This window comes from Erpetoichthys calabaricus, chromosome 17 (genome assembly GCF_900747795.2).
Source record: "Erpetoichthys calabaricus chromosome 17, fErpCal1.3, whole genome shotgun sequence".
Lineage (NCBI taxonomy): Eukaryota > Metazoa > Chordata > Cladistia > Polypteriformes > Polypteridae > Erpetoichthys > Erpetoichthys calabaricus.
The window spans coordinates 7,030,983-7,049,379 of NC_041410.2; the positions used below are offsets into that span (position 1 = coordinate 7,030,983).

The window sequence follows — 18,397 nt, forward strand, 5'->3', positions numbered from 1 at the left end:
TATGGTATATAAAAAACACTTTAAATGATACTGTGTGCATCTGTGTGAGTGTGTGTGTGTGTGTGTGTGTGTGTGTGCACGCGGTCTCAGGGCTGTGCCAAACTCGAACTCCCAGTGGTGCCACAACTGCCCAGGAAGGCTGCCCTCTAGTGTCCTGGGGAGGTAGTGCCTTGCAATTGCCCTTACCCTGATTGGTCAGTTTGATTTTGTCCTGATTGGTCTGTTTGGCTTTGTCCTGATTGGTCAGTTTGATTTTGTCCTGATTGGTCTGTTTGGCTTTGTCCTGATTGGTCAGTTTGATTTTGTCCTGATTGGTCAGTTGGCCTGTGGTGGCTCAATGGTAGTGATGATGACATGACACCTTAGGGGTGCAAAGTTCAATTCCAAATTGTGCCAAGTTTTTTTTTCTTCTTTTTTTTATTTATAAAAATGATGACAACAAAGCCAACAGCTCACTGAGTGACATCTGAGTGGCAATCCGAGTTGCCTTCAAAGACCGAAAGTATTGACAAGGAGACGAAGGCGTGAGGCCTTGTGGGGGGACAACCGACAGACAGAAGAAGTGCCAGGCAAGAGAGTCAGGGACACTCGAGGAATGTTGAGGGCACACGAGGGGCGAGACAGCAAGTATATGTAAACCCTAAATGTGTATTGCGTGGCACTGAATGTACAGTATTAGAAATACTCCGATGTGATTGGCTGAGACACATCCACACCCAGTCCCCTCTCTCAGTCCAGGTGACGTTGAGAAGCCGGATGGACCAGCAGGTAAATGTGACGATGGCCAAGCAGAGCTCTTTATCTGGCAAGGATGGAAGCTCCTGCTTCACCGGTCAATCACAATACGAGTGCAAGACGTGGCAACCGAAATCACTGGCATCACCTTGGGACCTCCGCCTTGGGATGCCCAACTAGCTAATCCACCCACCGAGTGAACAAAGAAGGACAAGTCTGCGTATTTTACTGGAGTATTTGGGAAGACTGGGTGCCCCCCTGGCACTCTGTGTTATCAAAGGCCCTCCACTTTTACGTTGCTGGCCTCCCCCTAAACGTTCCAAGAAAATGAAAACGGCGGAGAAGCCCACCAGCCTCATCATCAATCGTTCTGTGGCCTGTGATGTTTCATGGCATCAGAGGTCGCCAGATCCTCAAAGGCCCCCCAGTTTAGTTTTTAGAGCCTTCTCACTCACCTGCCTGTTTGTATTTTTCAGTGCCAGCCAGCCCCTCATTAGTCGTATTGTTCTTTGACATTTTCTTATAAACCCGTGTGACGAAGCCCTTAATGCCACTTGGAATAACGCAGCAGGGGGCAGAGCTCCTCCACACAACAGCGTAACGTCACACGTAATCCCCCTCTAGTGAGTGCGTGTGGCCTCGTGGTTAAGGTTGGGGACCTCAAACCTTGAGGCTGTTGGTTCAAATCCCACCACTGACACCGTGTGACCCCCGAGTGAGACACTTCACCTGCCACTGTGTCTCAAGTGCAGGACAGTCAGGAGCGGGGGGGACTTCAGGGGCTTGAGCCCCTGATCTTTCTTATACTCCTGATCAGTGGTGGCAAGCCCCTGTACTCTGGTGACCACTTAATTGTAGATAACTGAGCACGTCACTCCAGAGCCCCTCTGCCGTGCTTAGGTTTTATATGTTGGATAGACGATCTCGAAACTTGAAGAGTGAGACCCCCTTCAGTGTTCTTCAATTTTTTTTTTTAATCCAAGTAATCCTCATAACTGACGGAGGGCTCTGAGGTGGCGCTCCCTGCAAACCCCAATGACACCCCTGGCTGTGAGTGACCTTGGATGAATGATCATCTTAATAATTGCCGTCATTTTTAAACCTGTTTATTTTTTTTCTGTCACCGAGACGAGGTTACTGCCCAGGCACGCCAATGCCACACCGAGTCTCCTAATGCTCAAATACAATTAATGGCTCAGCTACGAGATGCCTGAGGATTTAATACACGCGGAGGATTAGCACGTCAGGTCCTGGGAAAAATGCTGAGCACGCAGGACAACACAGCGGGCCGAAGACAAAGAAAGACATTTGTGACACAAAGATGAGACCGCGTGATGACGTGCTGAGTGCTGTCTTAAACGGGAAGGGAGCCAGAGTGCCATACAGGGGATCCGATGGTGGCACCCAAAAGAGCCGTCTGCAGGAACGTTCTGGAAAGATCCACAGCAGGCTCCATCAACAACCAGCAATAGACGAGCAAAGATTTGTGATGTGCCAGCGGGCCCCTCGTTTAAATGGGCCCCCTACAATAACACGGGCTCAGCTCAGGTGTACTTGATCTTCATCTGGCTGTGCAGTCAGGTGTTCACTACAGAGCTCTGCTTGGCCCACATGATCAGAACCTTCTGGAAGCACAAAGAAATAACTTCACATGCTAAGACCCTGACTCAGGATGAAATGGAGCTACGGGGAGACACAACACACCAGTCTAGTGCCATTCTGGATAGATGGATAGGAAAGGCGCTATATAATAGATAGATAGAGTGAAACATGCTATATAATAGATAGGAAAGACACTATATAATAGACAGATACAGTGAAAGGCACTTAATAGATATGAAAGGCACTATATGGTAGATAAATAGATATGAAAGGCGCTATATAATAGACAGCATGAAAGGCGCTATATAATAGAGTGTAAGGTGCTAATTAATAGACAGTGAAATGTGCTATATAATAGAGTGAAACACGCCATATAATAGATAGAGTGAAAGGCGCTATATAATAGAGTGAAAGGCGCTATATAATAGAGTGAAAGGCGCTATATAATAGATAGGAAAGACACTATATGATAGACAGATACAGTGAAAGGCACTTAATAGATAGATAGGAAAGGCACTATATGGTAGATACAGTGGTGTGAAAAACTATTTGCCCCCTTCCTGATTTCTTATTCTTTTGCATGTTTGTCACACAAAATGTTTCTGATCATCAAACACATTTAACCATTAGTCAAATATAACACAAGTAAACACAAAATGCAGTTTGTAAATGGTGGTTTTTATTATTTAGGGAGAAAAAAAAATCCAAACCTACATGGCCCTGTGTGAAAAAGTAATTGCCCCCTGAACCTAATAACTGGTTGGGCCACCCTTAGCAGCAATAACTGCAATCAAGCGTTTGCGATAACTTGCAATGAGTCTTTTACAGCGCTCTGGAGGAATTTTGGCCCACTCATCTTTGCAAAATTGTTGTAATTCAGCTTTATTTGAGGGTTTTCTAGCATGAACCGCCTTTTTAAGGTCATGCCATAGCATCTCAATTGGATTCAGGTCAGGACTTTGACTAGGCCACTCCAAAGTCTTCATTTTGTTTTTCTTCAGCCATTCAGAGGTGGATTTGCTGGTGTGTTTTGGGTCATTGTCCTGTTGCAGCACCCAAGATCGCTTCAGCTTGAGTTGACGAACAGATGGCCGGACATTCTCCTTCAGGATTTTTTGGTAGACAGTAGAATTCATGGTTCCATCTATCACAGCAAGCCTTCCAGGTCCTGAAGCAGCAAAACAACCCCAGACCACCACACTACCACCACCATATTTTACTGTTGGTATGATGTTCTTTTTCTGAAATGCTGTGTTCCTTTTACGCCAGATGTAACGGGACATTTGCCTTCCAAAAAGTTCAACTTTTGTCTCATCAGTCCACAAGGTATTTTCCCAAAAGTCTTGGCAATCATTGAGATGTTTCTTAGCAAAATTGAGACGAGCCCTAATGTTCTTTTTGCTTAACAGTGGTTTGCGTCTTGGAAATCTGCCATGCAGGCCGTTTTTGCCCAGTGTCTTTCTTATGGTGGAGTCGTGAACACTGACCTTAATTGAGGCAAGTGAGGCCTGCAGTTCTTTAGACGTTGTCCTGGGGTCTTTTGTGACCTCTCGGATGAGTCGTCTCTGCGCTCTTGGGGTAATTTTGGTCGGCCGGCCACTCCTGGGAAGGTTCACCACTGTTCCATGTTTTTGCCATTTGTGGATAATGGCTCTCACTGTGGTTCGCTGGAGTCCCAAAGCTTTAGAAATGGCTTTATAACCATTACCAGACTGATAGATCTCAATTACTTCTGTTCTCATTTGTTCCTGAATTTCTTTGGATCTTGGCATGATGTCTAGCTTTTGAGGTGCTTTTGGTCTACTTCTCTGTGTCAGGCAGCTCCTATTTAAGTGATTTCTTGATTGAAACAGGTGTGGCAGTAATCAGGCCTGGGGGTGGCTACGGAAATTGAACTCGGGTGTGATACACCACAGTTAGGTTATTTTTTAACAAGGGGGCAATTACTTTTTCACACAGGGCCATGTAGGTTTGGATTTTTTTTTCTCCCTAAATAATAAAAACCATCATTTAAAAACTGCATTTTGTGTTTACTTGTGTTATATTTGACTAATGGTTAAATGTGTTTGATGATCAGAAACATTTTGTGTGACAAACATGCAAAAGAATAAGAAATCAGGAAGGGGGCAAATAGTTTTTCACACCACTGTAGATAGATATGAAAGCCGCTATATAATAGACAGAGTGAAAGGTGCTATATAATAGATAGGAAAGACACTATATAATAGACAGATACAGTGAAAGGCACTTAATAGATAGATATGAAAGGCACTATATGGTAGATAAATAGATGATATGAAAGGTGCTAATTAATAGACAGTGAAACGCGCTATATAATAGATAGAGTGAAGGGTGCTATGTAATAGATAGAGTGAAAGGCGCTATATAATAGAGTGGAAGGTGCTATATAATAGATAGATAAGAAAGACACTATATAATAGACAGATACAGTGAAAGGCACTTAATAGATAGATAGGAAAGGCACTATATGGTAAATAGATAGATATTAAAGGCCCTATATGATAGATGTGAAAGGCACTATATAATAGATAGATAGGAATGGTGCTATATAATAGAGTGAAAGGCACTTAATAGATAGATATGAGAGGCACTATATGAAATAGATAGAAAAGGCACTATATGAAATATATATGAACTATATGATGTGAAAGGCACTATATAATAGAGGGATAGATATGAAAGGCACTATATGATAGATAGACAGATAGATAGATATGGAAGGCATTATTATGTGATAGATGTGAAACACACTATATAACTTAGATGTTAAAGGTGCATAATAATAGATAGATATAAGAGGCACTATATAAGAGATAGATAGATAGAAAAGGCACTATATGAAATATATATGAATTATATTATGTGAAAGGCACTATAACAAATAGATATGGAAGGCATTATATGATAAATAGTTCTGAAACACATTATATAACTTAGATAGAGTGAAAGGCTCTATATGATAGATAGATGTTTAAATTGAATGTTGCCAGTAAACTGGAGTGAAGACGACGAGCAGAGACCCTCGGCTATTATAAGCTGAATCATCCTGCTGCCCCATAATGCAAAAACAGACTCAGAAAATGAATGAATAAATCAAGTGGACACAAATAACGTGGGAAAAAAATGAATTCATGAGGATGGCCCATTGGTGTCCTCTGTTTCTTTTCTCTGCACTCCATTAATTTAAGGCGACCCAATGTTCAAATAAAATGTGTTGACAAAGTAGTCAGCACTCATTCATTCATCCATTCATTCTGTGAGCTCAACAACCTCATCTTTATGAATTGGTATGCAAATAACTAGAGAAAGGCATTATGGGAAATAGGGTTGCACCCTCACTCGGCGCCCGTGGATTGGAGTGGGAGAAGAGGCGTAGAGCTCGACCACGGGACATCTTTTTACAGGATCTGTTGGAGAGTTGATGTCCACTGTGACCCGTCCGCCTTGGTGCCTGCCTTTATGACACCCTGCATCAGTGACCGCTCCACCATAGGCTCCCCTCTTCATCGGCTGAGGCTTTGATTCTGAGCCTGTGTCGGTGTAGCTGGATATGGAGTGTTGTTGCCGGTGGCCTCGTCAGGCTGGATGGTCTCCTTATTTGTCAGGTGTTGTCTTCATCTCAGTTCTTCTTTGTCCTTGCTGTGTGTCGCTGCTGCTCTTGAATATTTGGGGTGGCTGGTGCCCCGCTGTCATTTAAAGAGCTGCATGTGGTGTTGTGGTCTTGAGGTGTCTGTCTGTCGTGGTATGTGGGACTCATGTGAAGTTCTTCTAAATGTTCTGAAGTCACTTAAGCGTTTTTTTTTTTATTGTGCTGTACCTCTTGAATATCCGGATTAAGAAGACCCCACGTATGATTATGTCATTCAACTCGTCTTGATGTCTGGTCAAGCTTTTTGGGGTTCCCACCTATTTGTGCCCCTCTAGACCTAGACTAAGCAGTAGACCAGTAGGTGTCTGCAGCAGAAATGACCAGAAGGACATGAGGTTGTGTGTTCCACATTCACGGACCCCAGTGGTTCACACCTTTATATGATAGAAGGGGTCAAAGTTACCCCTTTTTCACAGAAATATCAGCACATGGAGTGTCGTTTGATGCTGATCACGAATATCAGAATATTTTCCATATTTGATTCTTTACCGGTGGTCCCAGTCCTCTAACAGCCACTCCCAGAAGGTTACAAGTGTCAGATTCCAAGCGTGTGTGGTGCGTGGGCATCATTTTAGAGTCTTTCAGGGTCGGTGGTTACAAATCAGAGGTTATTTTTGATTTCTGATCCTTTACAAAGCGTCCAGCCTGGTGCGGACCACCAACAGTGGGTGAAAATTGACAAATGTCTTATTACGATGGAGAATATTCAGACCTGAAACGTTTAAACTGAGTCACACGTGTTAATATTTCAGATATCTGACGTGTCTCTCGTTGTTTGTTATGCGCTTCTTATGAACGCCCCGATTAGTGGAGGCTTACACTAATTTTGAAATCTTGTTATCCAAAGTGACCCACAAGTGACAATGTCAATCACCGTGTCTGGGTGTCACCGTGGCTGGCACTGCTGCCTCCCACCTCTAAAATCCAAGGTGTCAAATCAAAGGTGGCACTTGGTGCCCCTGCCTAAGGTAAAGTCATCTGTGATGGAGGATCGCAGGAATCGTCGGGTAGAGGGGTCCTTACATCGGATTGGCTGACCCTGATCTGGAATGGCCAATAGGGGGAGGCGGCTGAACAAATCGGAATTCTGCTCTCTACTTGTCATATTTCTATTGTATTGAAGATGACTTGTGTTCTGGTCTGTCTGTTGTTTTGTATTGTCCCCCCCCACCCCTTTTTTGATACCCACCAACCTACCTGGACAGGGGTCTCTCTTTGAACTGCCTTTCCCAAGGTTTCCCCTACTAGGTTTTTTTGCGAGTTATTCCTTGTCTTCTTAGAGAGTCAAGGCTGGGGGTCCGTCAAAAGGCAGGACCTGTTAAACCCCATTACGGCACTCCTTGTGTGACTTTGGGTGATACAAAAATAAAATTGTATTGTAAATCCCAGCATGGCCGCTTGTTTGTTCAGGGGTCTCCTCAGGGTCTTCTCTTATTCCAGTTTGGCTCTCCGATCTCCCAGAGCCATGCAGGTTAGCTGGACTGGCCGCTCTGAATTGCCCCCTAACATGAATAAGTGTGCCATGAGATGAATGAGCGCCCATCCTGAACTTGAGACCAGTAGTGTTGGGGGGGGGGGGGGGGGGGGTTATCTCCGTCCTCCCTACAACCCTGACATTGATTTAGGAAAGTAGAAAATGGATGAATTGACAGCTTGGGGGACCACCAAAGCAGCAGTCCTTTCCTATAGCCCCCGGGCCACACTCTCAGTCCTAATGATGGTCCATATAGCGCCTTTCCAAGGGTGGTGTTGAATTGCATTATTACCAATCTTTAATTTAATATTGTTTTTTGTATCGGGGGCCACACTCTCAGTCCTAATGATGGTCCATATAGCGCCTTTCCAAGGGTGGTGTTGAATTGCATTATTACCAATCTTTAATTTAATATTGTTTTTTGTATCAGTAAGGTGCTGCTGGAGTATGTGAATTTCCCCTTGGGATTAATAAAGTATCTATCTATCTATCTATCTATCTATCTATCTATCTATCTATCTATCTATCTATCTATCTATCTATCTATCTATCTATCTATCTAATCCTGCCAACTACGCTAAAGTTTCTATCTATCTATCTATCTATCTATCTATCTATCTATCTATCTATCTATCTATCTATCTATCTATCTATCTATCTATCTATTATATAGTGTCTTTCAAATCTATCTATCTATCTATCTATTATATAGTGTCTTTCAAATCTATCTATCTATCTATCTATCTATCTATCTATCTATCTATCTATCTATCTATCTATCTATCTATCTATCTATCTATCTATCTATCTAATCCTGCCAACTACGCTAAAGTTTCTATCTATCTATCTATCTATCTATCTATCTATCTATCTATCTATCTATTATATAGTGTCTTTCAAATCTATCTATCTATCTATCTATTATATAGTGTCTTTCAAATCTATCTATCTATCTATCTATCTATCTATCTATCTATCTATCTATCTATCTATCTATCTATCTATCTATCTATTATATAGTGTCTTTCAAATCTATCTATCTATCTATCTATCTATCTATCTATCTATCTATCTATCTATCTATCTATCTATCTATCTATCTATCTATCTATCTATCTATCTAATCCTGCCAACTACGCTAAAGTTTCTATCTATCTATCTATCTATCTATCTATCTATCTATCTATCTATCTATCTATTATATAGTGTCTTTCAAATCTATCTATCTATCTATCTATCTATTATATAGTGTCTTTCAAATCTACCTATCTATCTATCTATCTATCTATCTATCTATCTATCTATCTATCTATCTATCTATCTATCTATCTATCTATCTATCTATTATATAGTGTCTTTCAAATCTATCTATCTATCTATCTATCTATCTATCTATCTATCTATCTATCTATCTATCTATCTATTATATAGTGTCTTTCAAATCTATCTATCTATCTATCTATCTATCTATCTATCTATCTATCTATCTATCTATCTATCTATCTATCTATCTATCTATCTATCTATCAATTCATAGTAATTAAGTCTAAAGTTTTGACAACGTTCATCCATCTTGGCTGAAAAGTCTTCATTCCCCGCGTCAGGTCCTTTGGGGTCTCTCCGTTATTTCAACAAGTGGTGATGTCACTTTGATTTCAGCTTTTATGTATCAGATTAGATGTTCGGTGGGTCGCGGGTTTCCACACACCAAGCTGAATGTCTGGTTAATCAGCCTGGAAGATTCCAGAAATTGATGTCATCACTTCCTGCAGCCTCTGATTGGCCAATCCTCTTAATTGAGTTAATGGGCAGGGCACCTGTGGTCGTACTTAAGGGTCCGCCTTTAGACCCAGCGCCTGGTTGCCGTTGGGAAAACCCAAGCATCTCAGCCAAGACCCCCCAGAATAGAAACGATGGACCTCCACAATCTGAGTTCCTGCTTAGCGGCAAAGGCCAAACGACTAAAGATCTTGTGCCAGGGGCGTCTGAGCACACGGTGGGTGGTACGCAAATACAAACACCGGGGGAGCACAGAGGTGGGTCGCTGCTCTGGGCGAAGACCCAAAGGAAGTCCCAGGGATGGTTGAACTCCACAAGACAACAAAGGAGGTGGGGGTCTCCCAACATTGTTGTGACCCGAATGGCCCTCACTCAAGGAAGAAGACCCCCTGACTTCAAGACCGACAGGCTGAAGTTTGCAGGAGATCTCCAGGAGGAAGGAAACAAAAATGGAACTGCTTGGTCAGAATGATCAATGAAGGAGGGAGGGTGGGGTGAGTGACAGCAGCCTATTGTGGGGGTCACTTCAGATGGCATGATGAGGAAGTAGGATCATCTAGAAATCCTGAAGCAACACCTCAAAAAGTTTAAATCCGGTCCCGCAGAGGCCAAGCAGACCAAAGTCGTAACAAAATGGCTTTGAGACATCGAGGTGAACGTATTGGAGCGGCCATCAGAAAGTCTTCTACCTGTGGGCTGAACTGCAGGAGGTCCACAAACCTAAGTGACTTCCAGCAGTCCCATCAGGAGGAATGGGCACCAAGTCCTGGCATGTATCGAGAGAAGCTTCTGGAAGGCGACCCTGGGCGTCTGATTCAAGTGAGGCCATTAAAAGGCCACCACTGACTAACACGGAAACCTGATCTGGAAAATAAAGAGCTGACGTCAACCCAACGAACGCTTAGCGATTATAGTGACTTGACGTCTTATGGAAATGAAGTCGACACCCCGAGGGGCTTCACACGGAACATACGGTGACGTGACACGAGTGCAGGTGGGAGACACGGAGCTCTGGAAATCTTGAGCCAAGGTGGATGGAAAGTTTTGGCCTCACCTGTTAAGCACTAATAGCGGATTTAGTGACTTGACTAGAAAGGACTTATATAGCGCCTTTCACAGCGAGGTATTGAGGTGAATAGACCGGTAGTCATGTTTGGCAGCAGGTGGCGCCACAGTGGGGTTTCGGGGTGATATCTTGGGGGCACAAGCTTTCTTTTCTTGTCTTCTGAGGTTCTCACTAAGTAAAGACTGAAGTACAGGTGACAACACGACTTCTGGCCTCAGTGTCTTCTTATCGCATGTCTGCCCGTCATCTTCCTCGTGTCACCGGACATAATAATCCTTGCCAACAGTTAAAAACATGAAGAACGAAAATGTCCGTCTTTAACTTTAACCTCTCTGTCCCTTTTACCTCACAGGACCAAACCACAAACTGCATGGGAAAGACGCCCCCTAGTGGCATTCTGTAAGTCCTGCGCCCACCCACACGCCCCAAAACACACGTCTGCGCACTCCTGCCACCTTACACTCTTCACTGGGATGGGTCTTTGGAAAAAAAACTCAAATCCCACATTAAACTCCGTGAATTTGTCTCATCTGTAGATTTTCAAAAAGTGTGGTTATTATTTTGGATTTTTGAATTTGTATAAGCAACATAAGTAAGTTTCATCCCCCAGGCTTCCCAGGGTCTTTCAATACTGCTCACATGTACTCGTTTTATTTTTTTCTCCAGTGTTAATTTCAGCATTTCTTGCACTGAGTTGCACTCTGCACTTTGTATGCATATACAGTGTATATATAAAATATACTTTATGATACGTGATTCATTTTTCTCCCTTTGTGGATCTCCAGCCGCATATATAATATATATATATATATATATATATATATATATATATATATATATTTTCATTCTGTCTTTTTTTATCTCTCAGGTATGTGATTAACGGTTGTGTGTGTATGTCGATTATGTAACTTATAATTGGGAGAGTCACCAAAACCGGAGTCAAAATTCATTGTATGCGTCCATACTTGGCCAATAAGTCTGATTCTAATTCTGATGTTACCCAGTGGGTTGTTAGCACTGACACCTCTCAGTTCCTTCGATGTGTTCCGTTTGTGGTTTGCTTCAGGTTGCTGTGTTCATCCACTCTCTCCATCTATAGGTGGGTGTTTTTCACCAAACTTCTCCCACACTCTAAAAACTGTGTGCGTTGTATTACTTGCCAATTCAGACTTAGGTGTGAGCACGGTGGACTTCTAGCACCTCATCCAGGGCTGGGACCCTCACTTCAGGTTCCGAAAATCGACGTTAGCTGATGAAGAATATTCCTGTGAGATGAGGGCGCTTGCCGGGCCTGTGTGAGGGGGCGACACTTTGAGTGGAATGCGCGCCCCCGACAGAACTCCGCGTGCGCGCGCACCCTCGCCTGCATTCACATCCGCATTCCCGTTAGTGCGCGACACGGAGGAACAAGTGTTGGACACTTGACGGCAAATAAATCCTCTTCCGACGACACGGCTCTAATTCCCCACAATTGGCCGCTTAACTCTCAGTAACGTGTTGTGGAAAAATAAACGAAACAACCTCATCATGCCGGCGTAAGTCATAAAAAAAGCAGATTTTCACTTTGTTCAAACTCCGCTCCGCCGTATCTCAAACATCTAAAGCGCCGACTTTTTCTTTCCAGGTTTTGTTCTGCCTTTAAGGCAGATGGCGGATTCGGCGTCGTCCTCTGTTTGGTTTGCTTTCTTTTTTTTTCTTTTCGTCGACCTGTAGCCATAAACACTTAAAAGTCAGGAGCCAATCAGATTTGAGAAGCGCGGACGGCGACTGTTCTGCGGTTACTCGGAAGGACTTTAGAAACTGGCGCGGGAGGCAACTTTTGAAATTTCGTTTAGAGAATTCTAAGTATTATATAGTGCCTTGTCTGTCTGTTACATAGATGTGACAGGCTCTACCTACTGTACCTATCTATAGTGCATTTCATATCTATATGTTATATAGTGCCTTTCATATCTATTGAGCATTCTTACATAATATCTATTATATAGTGCCTTTCACATCTTTATATATTATATAGTGCCTTTCATATCTAATGATCATTTTCATATATCTGTATTTTATAATGCTTTCATATCTATCTTATCATATAGTGCCCTTCCTACGTTATGTATAATATATAGCATCTTTCATATCTATAATGTAGTGCCTTTCCTATGTTTGCATAATATATAGTGTCTTTCACATCTTTATATATAATATTGTGCCTTTCATCTCTATTGATCATTCTGATATATCTGTCTACCATATAGTGCCTTTCATATCTACTGATCATTTTTATATACCTGTATTTTATAGTGCTTTCTTAATAATCTATCTATCTTGTATAGTGCCTTTCATATCTATTGAGCATTCTTACATAATATCTATTATATAGTGCCTTTCACATCTTTATATATTATATAGTGCCTTTCATATCTATTGCGCATTCTGATATATCTTCTCTACCATATAGTGCCTTTCATATCTACTGATCGTTTTTATATACCTGTATTTTATAGTGCTTTCTTAATTATCTATCTTGTATAGTGCCTTTCATATCTATTGAGCATTCTTACATAATATCTATTATATAGTGCCTTTCACATCTTTATACATTATATAGTGCCTTTCATATCTAATGATCATTTTCATATATCTGTATTTTATAATGCTTTCTTATCAATCATGTAGTGCCTTTCCCACGTTATTTATAATATATAGCACCTTTTACATCTATCTATCTATCTATCTATCTATCTATCTATCTATCTATCTATCTATCTATCTATCTATCTATCTATCTATCATGTAGTGCCTTTCCTATGTTTGCATAATATATAGTGCCTTTCACATCTATATATAATATTGTGCCTTTCATATCTACTGATCATTTTTATATACCTGTATTTTATAGTGCTTTCTTAATTATCTATCTATCTATCTATCTTATATAGTGCCTTTCATATCTATTTATTTATTTATCTGTCTGTCTTCCCTGTTTTCCTGATATTACAGAGTCTTCCCCAGAACTGGTACTTTTGGGGAACCTTCCATTATTTATTAGCCAGCCATTCCGGTTGACATCCCAGCCATAAAGATGACATTTTGATTTTTCTCACAACTGCAGTTTATGCTGAATATGTTTTAGCCAATCGCAGTTATAAATTTAGAAAAAGTTAGCATCTACAGGGTCAGGGAATCCCTACTCTCACCCCTGCATCTCTCTTGAGTATTGTGACGTCATGTCATTGAAATCCTCTTCCATGAACGTGTCCGTCCAGCCATCCGTGATGTGCAGTCGTGTAGCTTGACACCCCCTGGTCTGCGATTCGCTCCCACAGGTTTCTTTTGTTTTAAGTTGTATGGGTGTGTGCTCCTTGTGTGTGTGTGTGTGTGTGTGTCAGAGAGCTGACAATCAATAAGCACTCAGCTGGAAGTCCAAACCATGTGGTGCAGCTACGAGGAATAAGGAATGAGGGTTTGTGTTGGACCTTGAAAAAGAGTAAAGTGCCACATGTGTCTGAGGCCTCACGTTTGTCACACCACAACAGAATGGAATACAAGGACATAAAGTCGGAGTGCAGCTGAACTCCCCGTACCCGACTAAGATTATTATTTGCATGGCACCGGCCTGTCAGGCAGGACACTATTTTATGTCCGTGTGTGTTGAGCTCCCCTGGCAGTCGTCAAACTTGGCACACCTAGTCGTGTGTTCTGACCTCCTCATGCAGTGAGATCGTTTGTCACCCCCAGTGACTTGAAGTCCTGTGATGTGACGCTGGCTGCGCCGTACCCTTTGTCAGTGTGCCGCCCTGAATATGCAGCCCGTTGTAAATACTTCTTGATATTTGTGTATTTGTCAAGTGGGGCTGAAGCAGTAAGCACAAATGAGGACTTAAAGCCGAGAAGTGTGTGTCTGCGCTCAGAGATGAGTAATGGAGCTGAATTAATAAAGTGGGTGGAAAAGCGATTGTTCTTGTTGCTGGACTCCTGGTGATGGACACGGGCAGCGAGTTCAGTGACACCCTTGACGTCCTGCACTCCCCGCTCTGCTCGCGTTTCCAAATCAGCAGTTCAAGGTAAGAGCCAAGGCAGATGCGGTACCAGAGCACAAATAAACCCTCTAATTATTATTATTATTGTTAAAAAAAGAAATGCACATTGACCTCCTACTTCACTTCATCCATCTTCTTCTGTTTCACTGCACTTCAGGGGTGTGAGGAGCCAGCAGCTGGCCTGGCAGCCTTGAGCACAAAGCAGAAATAAACGATGGACAGTGCGGTCCACTTAACACACACACATCTTTATGATGAGCACCAAGAGAAACAAACACCTGTGGGGGTCTCAAAGTCCTCACAGAAAGCAGGTGGACTACAACTTGGAATTGGCACTAGCCGTGCTCTGGTGGCATTTGTGGCATGAAAATTGTGGTGGTGCCATAGCAGAATTATAATGGGCTTCTCATTTAGTCACCTCACTGATCGTATCAATCCCCCCCCCGTCTTTCAGTGACATGGCAGGTCTCACAATCACATCAATCAGATGCTGGGATGCTGCTGCCAGGTTTGTCACCGTGGTCCTCAGATCACTGTGCCAACCTCTGAAGTTGTCATCAATGGAAGCCACACCGCTCAGAGATGTCATCTGCCTGAAGCTCAGCATGCGCAGGCCCAGCCAGTGCTTGGATAGATAGATAGATAGATAGATAGATAGATAGATAGATAGATAGATAGATAGATAGACACTTTATTAATCCCAAGGGGAAATTCACATACTCCAGCAGCAGCATACTGATACAAAAAATAACTTTGAATAATGTTAAAGTTAGAAAAATAAAGTCGTACACGGAGCTGCTGAAAAGGCTGCCACTCTCGGGATGGGAGACCAGCCAGGAGAAGCTGGGGTTGCTGTTGGGTGAGGTATTGGTGAGGCCAGCAGGGGCCGCCTACCCTGTGGTGTGTGGTCTCAAAAATGGCACTGGCCATAAAAGGGAGGTCCTGCCTCTCTGCTGCCATTGAAGATCCCTGGGCATGTTTTGAGGACACATTACGTTTATTTATTTGGCTTTCGCTTTTATCCAAAGTGACTTACAACATTTGAGGTACTGCTGCTTACATTTCTTTTGTTTTTTCCAATTGAAGCGGGTGAAGTGACTTGCTCAATGGTGTCAGCAGTGGGATTTGAACTCACAACCTCGGGATTTGAAGTCCAAAGCCTTAACCAGGCGGAGTGGCGGCTCTGAGGTTAGGGATCTGCACTGGCAATCGGAAGGTTGCCGGTTCGAATCCCGTAAATGCCAAAAGGGACTCTGCTCTGTTGGGCCCTTAACCTGCAATTGCTGAGCGCTTTGAGTAGTGAGAAAAGCGCTATATAAATGCAAAGAATTATTATTATTATTATTAACCAGTGGTGGTGAGAGAGGTAGCCAATTATTAGGAACAGGGAGTGATTAAGGGGGGCCAGAATGGAGGAGACCGTGAGGGGGCCGTTTGGTGACGTAGTGTGTGGTCGCCCGTATTTACTTCAGTCTGCCGTCTGCGTCAGTGCCAGTTGGCCTTCTCAGCAGCCCCTCCCTTAATTTAATTGCGTTGTCTTCGGCCTTAGAAATGTTAAACTGCTAGAGAATGTTGGGGGGGGGAGCAAACATTGTTATCAGTGGGACGTGATGCCACACCTCAGCCTCCAAAAGCAGTCGTCTTGGAATTCAATTGTCTTGAGTAGCGATTGCCCTTACAGTCATTTGAATACAACATAAAAAGGAGGACAATAAATAGGCTGGGGGTGAGCAAAGTTTAAAATTGCGGCCTCAACGCGGCCCCCCTCAGAGCTCGGATTGTAAGAAAGCCGGCAAGATTAAAATCAGGACTGAAGCTGGACGATGGCTTCGCTCCCAAATTAAAAAGCCCCACCCGCTTAACTCCCAACTTGCATGTATGTTAGCACTGAATAAAATTATAATAATGAAATAAAATAAAGATCGCGCTCTTACTACGTGGCGGTGGGAGATAATCAAAGGCAGGGCATTAACTGCACTGCAGCTTGCCCATCGGCCTTAACGCCAAAAAGTTGAAGTCTGCGGGAAGCGACGAGACACAGCGCATTTCTGGGGGCGGGGCTTCCTCACCGCCTGACTCACTTGAGCACAGTCCCCGTTCTGGAGCTGCTTACATTTCACGCTGTCGCTGCTCCGGCCGTGTTCGTTCGCCAAACTGCAATAAGGGGAATACAAGGAACTGGAAGGAAAGCCCCCGGCTGGCACATAGTCACCAGTCCGGTCACCTCGGCGCACCGCAGCACTTGCCATGGAGCACCGCGGTGGCGGCTGATCCCCCCCCCCAGTGTCCGGGACCCGCTGGGCTCGTCTCAACTGTGTGTTTTTTTTTTTCCCCAGCCAGCGTGTGTGACAGAGTTAAGCAGCGCCACCTAATAATAGCGCCTCCTAATTATAAGGCTGACGATGCCGACCTCCTGGGCTCGGTTTCCTCCGTCCAGGGCCTCCTGTCAGAATAATGGCAACGATACGGACCGGCGGAAAATATGGGCCGAGCTGTTCGAGGAGCTGGACCTGAATAAAGACGGTCGGATTGACGTGACGGAGCTTCGGCAGGGGCTGCTGGCGAGGGGTCTGGCGGTCCGCAGTCACGCTGAGGAGGTGAGTCTTTAGGGTGGGAGTGATGGAACGGGCGGGGAAGACGAGCTGAGCAAGTTACGCGTTCGTGGTGGTCCAATAGAGTTCGGTCCAAAACCAAATTGTGTCCACTGCGTTATATAGTGTGGCAGTCGCACCTGTGTGAATGGCGGGGCCCGCACACCTGTGACCAATGAGAAGTGCTGGCCTCCTGCATTTTCACGGCGTGTTATCGGAAATGGCATCACCTGGGTATGTGTTGGTATTGCAGGGTTAGGACTGTTGCTGGTAAAGCGCGTGTCCTTTGACTTAGGTGACCAGATGGTAGAAGCAAAGGCCACTGGCATCATCAGGGTATCATTTTAAAGTGTTAGTCCCAAGAGTTGACGAGTCTTCTTTTTTTGTTAGTTCTAATCTCTTCATTCAATTAAATCAGATTTATTTTTTCTATCCCGATTTTCCTATGAGTTCCATGACTTTATCATGGTTTCCATTTTGGAAACGCCGGTTTTGTAATTCCATCATCAAAACATTATCAATGAATAATAAAAAAGCAATTAACAAATAAATACACAATTTAAAAAGATACCAAAACTTGCTTTGCCCGCGGGGTGGTCCTTCATTTTTCTTTCAGGTTCTTGATTCAGTTAATTCTATCTTGTCCATGGCCGTCTGTAAAACGCTCATATAGGGGAGAAGTTTCTCTTTCTTTTTATATAACCGCCTCTTTAACCCAAATTGCTTCTTTTATGTAATTTATTCGTACCCGTTGCTTGCTACCCACATTTTCTTGCTTTGACCTGCCACACATGCCCCTTTCTTTATTTACTGCGCCACTTACAATTTGTTTTGCAATTGCCATTTTCCACACTCAAGCAGTGCACGTTTCACAGTTTCGATTTCGTTGCTTGATGAGTCTTCGTGTATTCTTGTGACGTCTGACCCAGCAGTAGTGACTTGACCTGTCCAGAGGGTGTAATCGCCAACTGGGCTAACATCTGGAATGGTGTCTTGCCATAGCGTCCATGCTGGGTTACTGGCGCAGACACAACTCCTCCGCCTCTCCCAGGAGTAGCAGTGCTGCCTTCTGGTACCACCACAGTGGGTGGGTGAGGGTGCACCACTGCCCACTGGCACATTTTTGGCATCTGTTTTAAAGTTGGACATGCGAGAGGAGACCATTCAGGGCATCAGGCTCGATTTGTTTAGCTGGTAACGAAGCCACCTCAGTATCTCATCCAGAGAGTTCTTGACTCGTCTCTGCTCCGTAGCTTTTTCACCATCTGCGACCACATCATCTGTCCATGTCTTTGTCTTACTGGCGCAGTTCTGAGTATCTGGCCTTGCATGGTAGATGTGATGGATGGACTGGCATCCAGACTGGGATGGAGGGTGGTCCCCCTCTTGGCCTGGAGACCAATATGGAAGAATAGCATCAATGGATGGATGTGCCTCCCAGCTGTA

At 43.6% G+C, this 18,397-nt stretch overlaps 1 protein-coding gene across 1 annotated transcript in view; it reads left to right on the forward strand.

The window, feature by feature from the left end:
* Positions 1 to 16,461: 16,461 nt before the first annotated feature.
* LOC114642620 (calcium-binding mitochondrial carrier protein SCaMC-3-like) overlaps positions 16,462 to 18,397 on the forward strand; it is a 71,746-nt gene continuing 69,810 nt past the window's right edge. Inside the window, exon 1 of the mRNA XM_051920701.1 lies at positions 16,462 to 16,957. Within this exon, the coding sequence (XP_051776661.1) occupies positions 16,763 to 16,957 (195 nt within the window). The 5' untranslated portion in view covers positions 16,462 to 16,762. The remainder of the gene's footprint in view (positions 16,958 to 18,397) is intronic.